The 11,547-nt window shown below is 48.9% G+C and overlaps 1 protein-coding gene across 1 annotated transcript in view; it reads right to left on the bottom strand.

Annotated features, from left to right (window-relative positions):
• Window positions 1-1,366: 1,366 nt before the first annotated feature.
• Window positions 1,367-11,547, bottom strand: part of LOC135815291 (poly(A) RNA polymerase GLD2-like) — a 15,730-nt gene continuing 5,549 nt past the window's right edge. Inside the window, exons 8-14 of the mRNA XM_065328571.1 lie at window positions 11,514-11,547; window positions 11,303-11,346; window positions 10,687-10,754; window positions 10,128-10,193; window positions 9,288-9,400; window positions 8,988-9,067; window positions 1,367-2,013 (exon numbers count right to left, since the gene is read on the bottom strand). The exon at window positions 11,514-11,547 is cut by the window's right edge and continues 95 nt beyond it. Coding sequence (XP_065184643.1) covers window positions 1,936-2,013; window positions 8,988-9,067; window positions 9,288-9,400; window positions 10,128-10,193; window positions 10,687-10,754; window positions 11,303-11,346; window positions 11,514-11,547 — 483 coding nt within the window. The 3' untranslated portion in view covers window positions 1,367-1,935. The remainder of the gene's footprint in view (window positions 2,014-8,987; window positions 9,068-9,287; window positions 9,401-10,127; window positions 10,194-10,686; window positions 10,755-11,302; window positions 11,347-11,513) is intronic.

The following is an 11,547-nucleotide window of genomic DNA, read 5'->3' as shown; positions in this document are numbered from 1 at the left end:
GGTTCCAGGGACACCCCTGGAACCCACATCCCACTAATGTCTGGTGCAGGACTATCAGCGAAAACGCAGTTACACCGGTCAGCGCTGCGTTGAAGCCAGGGAGTAGTACATTACCCGGTATTTTGACATGTTTTTCGATTTTGACAGCATGTTACAACTTGGCGAGGACGCGTAGTGCTCCTGACTACAACCATAACCCGGTTGGCAGAGTCCCGGTCTTGCGACCATTTGAACCGTATTGGGAAAACCCAGGTTCGGACCCTCGTTACTCTAGGGGTTGGTAGGATTTAGAAAATTTCTTTTTTTGTTGTAGAAGTCGTCGTGTTGCCGCCGCAGTATTGTTCACATTGTCGCGTTGCTGCCGCTGTAGGGATCACGTCTGGGAAGGATTTTGTGATTGTGATGTTGTTATTTTCTTGTCTTCCTCTGTAATTTGTCATTTATCTTTCTTTTTTTCTTTTTTGTTCTTTTCTTTTTTTTGTCTTTTTTCCAACTTCTGCCCATATGGCCATGGCGTCCTTCTCAGACAAAACGGCGGCAACACGACGACTTCTACAACAACAAAAAGAAATTTTCTAAATCCTACCAACCCCTAGTGTAATGAGGGTCCGAAACTGGGTCTTCCCAATACGGTTCAAATGGTCGCAAGACCGGGACTCTGCCAACCGGGTTGTGGTTGTAGTCAGGAGCACTACGCGCCCTCGCCAAGTTGTAACATGCTGTCAAAATCGAAAAACATGTTTAACTACCAAGCAAGGCTTCTGTGTATATACCATTACCCGGTATTGTACTACTCCCTGGTTGAAATTAAGCTACAGAGGTGGCAAGTCAAAACAGACCTATCATAGCAGCCCCGGGCCGGGCTGCATGGGTTCATAAGGTCGGAGATATCACTTGTTAATTTAAACAAAACAAAAAACAACTTTACTATTTTTACAACTCCCTGGTACTGGTATCTTGCTGGTATGGACAGGAGTCCATGCACTCTTGGTCTGGACCATTGTTCCGAAACACACACAGACCCTGTAACATGCCCCGCAACTCGGTGGTACCATCGTGAACACACTTTTTTTTGCAATTGCGTGTGTTTGTTATCAGATTCTAATCGTTATACGTTGAAACGTTCAACGATTAGATAACAAAACCTTTTAAAAAAGACAGTACAGAGGCTCTGCATTTCGAATTTCCGAATATCTTTCGAATACCGGGTCCGAGAGTTGGCAGAGCAGTCAAACGTCGGGGGAAAGTTGAACGGAAAGAAGCCGTCGAGTTGCAAGTTCTTCTTGGCTTCCGTCGAAACACATTCCAAAATTCGAAATGCAGAATCTCTCTAGTCACATGATGAGAGGTGCAAAGCCCGTCTGAGTCAAGTCCTGACGAGATTTTTATTTTTATTCGAATATCTCATTTTTCAAAAGAAAAAGTCTGATGGTCCAGGGTTCTGAAACGCACTGCAGCTGCAGGAAAATTGTGGCTCAAGTCAATGACTTCATGAACCAGCTATACATGTACATGTAAGCCAGTGCTGTTAGCCTCCTGTACGTAGTGGGTAGTGGTGGCGGTGGATGAAACACCAGTGACGCAGCGCCACCTGGCAACACTTAGCGCTGATGTGACGATGTCATTCTTGAAACAACATGCCAGGGGGCGACGGCACACGCAGGTTGTGCACGCCTGGGCATCGACGATAGCCGGACACACGATACACACACACACGCACAACTGGCGCAGAGCATAGACCAGCCATGGGGTGGGTGAACACACTAAATAGCTTGTCGGGCTTGCTGCTCAGCAGCTGCTCAACAGCCGTTCACGTCCCATGATAGTCCCAGATTCGGATTGCGGACTTTAGACTTGACAATCCAGCAAGTCACTGAGGCGGACACCTCTCTCGGGCTTCAAGACACCTTCGGCCTGGGAAGCGCGCTGCACTCTTCAATCTTCTGCCTTTGGTACATCCAAGCCAATGCAAGATAGCGATGGGTTGGAATCGTAAAACAGAGCATCATCCGCCTGCACAAGAACACGTGGCATGAAAAAAAGGGCAAATCTTCCTCAGACAGCGATCGGGGACATTCTGGATGGCCAATGTGTGCGTGGACAACTGCATTGCAAGCTTTTGTGACAGTTCCATCAGTTGCGTACAGTAGAGTCGTGCGTCCAAGAACGTTGTTTCCTAGGGGTTAGCCTGAGGCGTTCTGCAATCTGGCTGCGTTCTTATAAGTTACCGTAATTCCGCGCATGTAAGCCCACGGGCCCATTCCCGGATATAAGCCCACCTCCGTTTATAAGCCCATGGGCTAATAAACAGACACAAATGCAACTCGCGTGTCAAGTAGAACTTTTCACAATATGGACTCTTCCTACCATGGTACAGCAGGTCAGTGCAGTTTACCAGTAGAGTATGGTAGACCCACTATGGCCACGGACTTGTACTTTTTCATGAACCTTCAAAATTCGAATATTGGCCCATGGGCTAAAAACTTAAAAAGTAAAACGAACATGTTCTACAGGATATCTTATCCCCAAACTGCATTATTTCACATATAAGCCCATGGGCTTATATGCGTGGAATTACGGTATAGCACGTTCTTAGAAACAATTCGTACAGGATCGTATTATGTATCCCAAAAGCTCCCGGACAACCAACACCGCCGTTCTTAACTTTAAGCTGTGGCGTTCTTAGCATTTCAGGCTCAACGTTCTTCGGCGCGCGACTCTACTGTAGCGGGAATAAATTACAATCAATCATAATATTATGACTTGGCTGGACACAAGATACTGTAAGCTACAGTGGGATTCTCATGCGCGGCGTTTTTCCACGCTTTTCATCATCATCATCATCATCATCATCATCATCATCATCATCATCATCCAACCCCAGCTATGCCCATCTACGGGGAATATCGATTTGCAGGCTACGGGTTCTGGTCATGCGGATGTGGATCCATTTTCGCAGGTGCTTGGCTCGAGCCAGCCGGACGCTGCCTCTCCAGTTCCCACCACCCCTCGGGTCTCCATGCCTTTTGACATGGCTGACATCTATCAGGAGGTGGCGAGTTGGGAAAAGAACCTCTTCCGGGCTCCGACCGGCAGTGTTGGCAAAGAGTTTGTTCGGACACTCACGTCAGAACTTCAAAAGTTCAATTCGACCCGAGGAGCGGATGCCACTGCTCTATATCGTTTCTTCCTGCTTCCAGCGTTGGTGCTCCAGCGAGTAGGTCGGAATTGCCCTGCCGCAGAGTGCTCTGACCACACTCGTCGCAGACTAAATTTATGGATCCAGGGTTCATATATGGAGCTAGTGCAGGAGGGTCGAACTATTCAGCATATGCTCAAGACATCGCAGAATCGGAGATCCAGGCGTGGCGAAGACCCTGCTCATGAGTTTGGCCACTTGATGGAACAGGGCCGAGTTCACTGCGCACTGAGAATGCTGGATAATGCAACCAAGCCCAAGTGTGATAAACCGGTCTTGGGCATGGACGACATCATTTCTGATTCTCATCAATCCCAGTCAGTCCGTGAAATTCTCGTCGGGAAGCATCCGGGGTCGGCACCGGCAGCACCGGACATCCTGCTTCAGGAGGAGGCGGGCAATGTCAGCAGTATCTACTTCGCCAGCGTCAATGGTGAGTTGATCAAACGCACTGCCCTTTCTCTGCATGGTTCTGCGGGTCCTTCCGGCCTGGACGCGGACGCTTGGCGGCGGCTATGCACATGTTACAAAGGTGCATCTACTGATCTGCGTGAGGCAGTGGCGTGCTTCACACGCTTGATCTGTACCGACTCAGTCCCCTCCGGCTCACTCACACCGTACACAGCTTGCAGACTCATTGCCCTCAACAAGAACCCTGGCGTTCGGCCAATAGGGGTATGTGAAGTGTTTCGTAGACTGTGCTCCAAGGCGGCATTGTTTCTGATGAAACCCGACATTATGCAAGCCTGCGGACCAGTTCAGGCCTGCACGGGCATCCCGGCTGGGGTGGAGGCTATGGTGCACTCAATGACGGCGGCCTTTGCTTCGGAAAAGGCTGAGGCAGTGTTGCTAGTCGATGCTCGCAATGCCTTCAATAGCTTGAATCGCCGCGCTGCATTGCACAATATTGCTCGAGTATGCCCCCCGCTAGCACAAATAACATTGAATACTTACCAAGACCCTGCATCCCTCTTTGTGCGTGGTGGCCAGTCTTTATTGTCACAGGAGGGCACAACCCAGGGTGACCCTCTTGCGATGGCCATTTATGCCACGGCTCTCACCCCTCTCGTCAAGTCAGTCGGAACCAATGTTGCAGATGTGTGCCAGGGATGGTTTGCAGACGACTCGGCAGCTGCCGGAGGGCTCTCCCCATTGCGAAAGTGGTACAACCTCCTTAAGGAAGAGGGCCAAAAATACGGCTACAACATCAACGAAACAAAAACGCAACTACTCGTCAAGCCTGGCTTTGAGTCCTTGGCTGCCGAGACTTTTGGTGACACAACTATCCACGTCAAGTCTCGTGGCGTACAGTATCTGGGCGCTGCTATCGGGACTGAGGCATTCCTCGGAGAATTCAAAGAGGCAAAAGTAGAAGAGTGGGCGAAACATACAGAGATTTTAGCAAATTATGCCGCATCAGAGCCGCATGCAGCATACTCTGCGTTGACCCATGGCTTAGTCAACAGATGGAACTATGTGTTTCGAACTATGGCTGTTTCTGCGGAGGACTTGGCGCCGTTGGAGCGGGAGCTTCACTCCTCACTTCTACCGGAGCTCGTGGGACAACCGAGCGTGCCTCTGAAAGACATTGATATTCTAAAGCTCCCGACACGGGATGGTGGGATGGCCCTTCCGGACCTCACGACTCGACCACGGTTTGAGCACCAGGGCTCCAAGCAAGTGTCCGGACCTATGGTGAAGGAGGTTCTGGGCGATTTCGCTAAGGATAGCGATCCAATTTCTCTCGCTGGAGATGTGCCGGCTTCTGCAGATACTGCTGACCGTGGTGGAGCGTCTCCCACTCCCGCGATGACGGCAACGGAGGTGCAGCCGCGGGAGGTCGCTGGCAACTCAAACCCTGGACCGGATGTGGCTGCTGATGTTGCTGGTGCTGGTACCCCCTTTCAGAGGATGATCGATGAAATGCGTCACAAAAAGCGTGTCGTCCACACCGAAAACCGGGAGCGCGCAAAGGCAGCCAGGAACAAAATAGTGGACACGAGCGATGAGATGACGAAGCGACGAATAGAAGAACACACGGAGAAAGGATCATCCTCATGGCTGAGCGTGCTGCCCCTGGCGGAGCATGGCTTTCGTCTCACCAAGCGTGACTTCCGGGATGCTCTGGCATTGAGATATGCATGGCCGCTAGCCAATACACCAGCAACCTGTGTGTGTGGTGAGCTGTTCTCAGTTGAGCATCAGCTATGTTGCGCCAGGGGCGGCTTCCCGACACTTCGTCATAACGAGATACGTGACCTGCTGGCGAGGGAATTGACTGAAGTCTGCACTGCCGTTTCGACAGAACCAGCGCTGCAACCTCTTTCTGGTGAGAGGTTTCCTCTTCGGTCAACGAACCGCCGAGAGGATGCGCGCCTGGACATAGCCGCTCGAGGGTTTTGGACCCGTGGGGAGGAAGCTTTTTTTGATGTAAGGGTATTTTGCCCAGATGCTCCTTCCTACGGGTCCAGAACCCTCCCTGCATTGTACCAGCAGCACGAGCGGCGTAAGTGGAACGAATATGGGCCAAGAGTCACAAATGTAGAAAGAGCCGCTTTCACACCTCTCGTGTTCTCTGTGCATGGTGGTTGTGGGAGGCTGTGCAATGTGTTCCTCAAGAGACTGTGCCAGATGCAGGCCGAGTCATCGGGATCTCACTATTCCCAGGTCATTGGTTTACTCCGCTGTCGGCTGTCTTTTGCTTTGCTGCGTGCTGCTGTGTTGTGCATACGTGGGGCTCGGTCACGGTACCACCATCCGGCGAGATGTTTTCATGATGTCTCGATTGCCGTGGCCGAGTCAGGTCTAGTTTGTTAAGTATCGTGCTGTGTCCTGACTGTGCATGCGGGATTGGTATGGCGCTTACCCTTTTGTTGCTGTTTTGTTGCTTTCATGCCTTTAAGCATGTAATTGTGTTCAATTGTTGTATTTCATGGAAAAACGATCTTTGCGTTGGATTCATTTAAACTATTATTTGTGTAGGGTTCCACTCCTTCATCTTGGGAAATTGTGTTTTGTTTGCCCAAAGAAGTGGCTTCATCATCATCAAAAAAAAAAAAAAAAATCATCATCATCATCATCATCATCAGAGTGCTCCAGATTTGTTAAGCGCCTGTGTGGCCTCATTTCGAGTGGGGACACGAAGTTGTATGCCCAGACAATGACATATGTCCGGTGTCGACTGGCGTTTGCATTGTTGCGGTCGGCGATCATGTGCATCCGCGGTGCTCGATCGTCATATCACCGTCCTGTGAATGCATTGCGAGAGTTGGCAATCTCGGAGGGCCGGCTGTGAGGTTTTGGAGACGATGGTGGGCAGGACAGTGCCCTTGTATTTTCCTGGTTTTTGTTTTTTGTTTGTTTTTTTGTTTTTGTTTGTTTGTTTTTGTTTTTGGTGTTTTTTTTGTTTTTTGTTTTTTTGTTTCTCGTTTTTGCGTTTTTTCACACATACAATTGTTTTCATTTTTTGGTGTTGTGTTCTAATCATTCGCCATGCCACTGTCATATTGTGTTCTGTTTGCCCGTAAAAGAGGTCTAGTCTAGACTGGTCTCTGGCGGATTATGCTCACGAAATCATGGAATTATGCTTTCTTGGATTCTATCATCATCATCATCATCATCATCATCATCATCATCATCATCACCATCATCCCGTACTTTTAACAATGAAGACAAATTTTGATCAGTCCAGTTACAGATATTGCTCAACCAAGCTAGCTGAGGACGACCACAGGCAAGAGCAGCCTGGAATGTGCCGTATTTTCCCGTTTGTAAGTCGCACTCGCTTGTAGGTCACAAACCCATCTCCAGGTCCATGCCATATCATTTCAATATATTCACTTCAGTAAAACAGAGAGGTTCCAGGCTGTCCAAGAGAGTGCTCAATACCGAGTGGTAGAGCTGGTTCAAACAATAGGAGGACAGAGGAAGTGTTTTTACTCAGAGCTTCACGCACTAAGCGATCATCAGAAAACAGTAATTGGAAATCTGGATCAGTATTGGTTTATATCCCCACAAAGCAAAGTGTAAATAGCTGCAGTGCAAAGCGTGAATGACAGCAGTGGTGAAAGGTGACAACCACTGGAGCTGGTTGTCTCTTACTTAATTAGGTGATGGCTGTAGCTGGTTTAAAGAAAAAATATTCCAGAACCTCGGACTGAAGATAACGATACAGACAAACCTGAAGAGAGTCGACTTTCTGGACGTGACATTGGACCTGACCACCGGAAAGTACTGCCCCTACCGGAAACCGAACGACAAGCCGATGTACATCAACTGCCAGTCAAACCATCCACCTACAATCATCCAGAACCTACCTGCATCGATCAGCAGAAGACTAACAGATATTTCCAATGATGAAGACGTCTTCATAGATGCGACTCCGATCTACAGTGACGCGCTGAGGAAGAGTGGATACCGGGAGAACGTACAGTATTTTGACGAGCGTAAAACGGACGAGACAAAGAAGAAGAAGAAAAGGAATCGCCCTCGGAACATCATATGGTTCAACCCACCATTTAGCAAGAACGTCGCCACCAACGTTGGACATCGCTTCCTCCAGCTAGTGGCCAAACACTTCCCCAAAGGCTCAAGCCTCAACAAAATCTTCAACCGGAACTCTGTAAAGGTTAGCTACAGTTGCATGCAGAATATGGCCACTATCATCAAGCAGCACAATAACACGATTCTACGACCCAAGAAACAAGCTAACGGAGGTGACAACGATACCAGGACTTGTAACTGTCGGGCGAAAGACTCGTGTCCACTGAACGGAGCGTGTCTAACGGAGAGTATCGTATATAAGGCAAGAGTCACCGCAGGTATGGAGAAGAAGGAATATACTGGATTAACAGCAACAACATTCAAACAACGCTACTATAACCACCAATCCTCATTCCGCCACAGACAACACGAGAAGGACACCCGCCTATCGCAGTACGTCTGGACCAAGAAGGATGAAGGGAAGGCATGCAGCATTCAATGGGCGGTACACCGCAGAGCAGCGGCCTACAGCAACAAAAGCAAAAGGTGCAACCTGTGCCTGGCAGAGAAATTGGCAATCGCGCAAGCACCCAAGCACCTCTCTCTCAACAAAAGGAGTGAGCTTGTGTCGAAGTGTCGCCATGAGAATAGGTACTACCTTCGGAACTTTAAACCAGCTACAGCCATCACCTAATTAAGTAAGAGACAACCAGCTCCAGTGGTTGTCACCTTTCACCACTGCTGTCATTCACGCTTTGCACTGCAGCTATTTACACTTTGCTTTGTGGGGATATAAACCAATACTGATCCAGATTTCCAATTACTGTTTTCTGATGATCGCTTAGTGCGTGAAACTCTGAGTAAAAACACTTCCTCTGTCCTCCTATTGTTTTATTCACTTCAGTAGTAAGTCATGCTCGATTGTAAGTCGCACCCCCTTTGTTGGGCCTGAAGTTAGGTGTAAAAAGGTGCGACTTGCATTCGGGGAAATACGATCGCTGCTAAAATTGCTGAAGGTGCCAATAGTGGCTATCTGCCAACACACCCGAGGAGACTAGTTGTGAAACTGGCTGTGCAATTAAGTAAAGTACTTTGGGGTATGCCGTCTCTCACGGACTTCCATCCATGCGGGAAGAATAAACGGGTCCTTGAAGCAACACGCTACATGCATTTCTTGCCCTGTGCAAGCAGCGCACAGAGATTGGCTGATGTGCATGCAGATTCTATTCTTGAGTGGAGTGCAGATTCTATTCTTTAGTGGAGATGACACGGAAATCATGAGATACCGGTGCCGGGCAGTACGTACCACGACAAACTCCGTCCGCAGGCGCATGAAGTGGCCTCGCTTCAGAATGGAGTGGGAAACGTTACTCTTCGAGAACGGCTCTGCACAAGCAACAGCGACGGAAATGACAATAACAATGACAATAACAACGACAGTGACAAGAGCAGTATCAGTACCATCATTAAATCAATGCACGCACATTGCAAAGACTCAAAACAAAACAATGACATCCACACACACGCACGCACACCCATCCACACACACACGCACGCACATACACACACACACACGCATGCACGCACAGACATCACCAAAGCTCACCTTCGATCTTGACAAACGACTTCTTCAGCGAGCCCGAGCTGAAAGCTGGGTTTATAGTTTCCTGTGAATGCAGGGCTCTGGCCTCAGCCACCTGGATTATGTAGTCCTCAAATCTAACCAGGCCAGAGCGAGCGGTGAATGCAAACAGAGGAGAAGGGAACAAACATCCAAACAGCAAGACGGCAGCAAATAAGACAGTCGGCTCTACGTCAAACAAAGAGGTTTACCAGTGTTCTTCCTACCATACATTCAGCACGTCCCTGGACAATAGTTTCGGACACAATTATTATGGATGCACGTTTAAAAAAACCACCCCTGCCCTGGACCCTTCTTGGGTTGGAGTACATGTACATGTATTCCTGGAACCAAGTCAGATCAGCCTGTAAGGAAGTCAGCAACTGTCCAGGAAATACCTTGGTCTGTGCCGCACGGCTTTATCTCACCCATAGCCAATTCTGACAGCCCATGATGACAAAAGAAAGACCATGCCATCTGCAATACAGTACAGTAAAACCTGGCAATGAGACCACTCGCATAGGGCGACCACTCGGATAGGGCGACCACCTGTTCCAGAGGACCACTACAACCAGGACCAAGGGGTGTTATTTCCAGTCAAATGACCCTGGATAAGGAGACCACCTGTATGCAGCAACCACATTGGGAATGCCCTTTGGGAGATCGCCTTGGACAGGTTTCACTGTAGTTGCACTGTGTCCTCGGTGCCATGCACAGAGCAGAACATAACAGAACATGTGTGTGTGTGTGTGTGTGTGTGTGTGTGTGTGTGTGTGTGTGTGTGTGTGTGTGCGTGTGCGTGTGTGCATAGTCACAGCGACTTACTGGAAGGCAGCGTAGTAGCGGAAGAAACCACACAGTAGCTCACCAAGACTTGTTGTATTGTTGGACCTACATGAGAGAGAGAGAGAGAGAGAGAGAGAGAGAGAGAGAGAGAGAAAGAGAGAGGGAGGGAGGGCGAGAAAGAGAGAAGGAGGAGAAAGAGAGGCCACAGGCATGAGCTTAACTACTGTAAAAGCCTGATATAACGACATAACGACATAATGACATAACGAAGTGCTAAATCTAACGAATTAACGAGGAGAAATCTGTCATTAAAATAGAAAACGTTCCACAGAAATTGATACTTATACTGTTGCTAGTGAGCGTTGAGAAAGAGTGAGAATCGTTACCTTCGGTACACGTAAACCGGTCAATTTTAGGAAGTTACATTTAAGGCTCGCTAGAATAATGGCTTTTAGAGTAACTCCATTATCATAGCCAGTTGCTCAATCGTTCATGTAAACAAACGCCTGCGCTCAGCAATGAACATAACACTGCCACAATGCTGCCCCCCCCCCCCCCCCCGCAGTTCTTTGGCGACCCGCAGTACTGTAGGCCTTACGTTGGCGTTTCTGGCAGATCGTGTTCACGTCTGTTCTGCATCTCCATGATATCTAGGTAGAGGTGTTGCTGAACACACACACACACACAAGACAGGCAACAACACATCACAACACTTCAATGCATTGAAACACACATTATTATTACTACCGTAAAGTACCGGTGATTCCTGTCAAGGCGACCACCTGTCCCCGAGGACGAACACAACTACTTGTAGGACCCAAGGGTGTTATTTCCAGCCAATTGACCCTGGATAAGGAGACCACCTGCTCGCGGGGACCACATTCGGAAGGTGCCTTGAGTGGTCGCCTTAGACAGGTTTCACAGCAATAACCTAATACACATTCCAATACACGTATCTGCCATTATGATTCACAGTGAGTGCGTTCGATTACGCCCGCGAATCGATTCATGAATGGAATCTCGCCTTTCGATTTCATGTCATGAACCCTGGAATCGATTCGGAATCCATTCACCGTATTCACATGGGGTGGTGTGAATAGCCAGGGGCGATTCAAGAATGGATTCATGAATGGATTCGTGGGCATAATCGAACGCACCCAGTTGCTGCACGTGCTGGTGCACACACCTCACGATACGCAAGCACACAACCTTACCTTCATGGTCTTATGCAGGGACGGCACGACCCACGGCTGTTGGACTGCGGCAGCAGGGACACACACACACAGAGCACACAAGACGGAAAAGACGCGTTCACCCCGGTCACCACCAAGAACTCATCAGTACAACGTAAGTCAACATGCGAGTTCCTCTGCACATCATCAGGCTGTGAGTTGCTCTGCATACCATCAGGCTGATGATGCTTACCTTGCAAGTAGTGTAAGACCATCAGGCTGATGCC

The sequence above is a fragment of the Sycon ciliatum genome, chromosome 1, assembly GCF_964019385.1.
Source record: "Sycon ciliatum chromosome 1, ocSycCili1.1, whole genome shotgun sequence".
In the NCBI taxonomy this organism is placed as follows: Eukaryota; Metazoa; Porifera; class Calcarea; order Leucosolenida; family Sycettidae; genus Sycon; species Sycon ciliatum.
The sequence above is the reverse complement of the archived record's forward strand: the minus strand, read 5'-3'. Positions and strand labels throughout refer to the sequence as shown.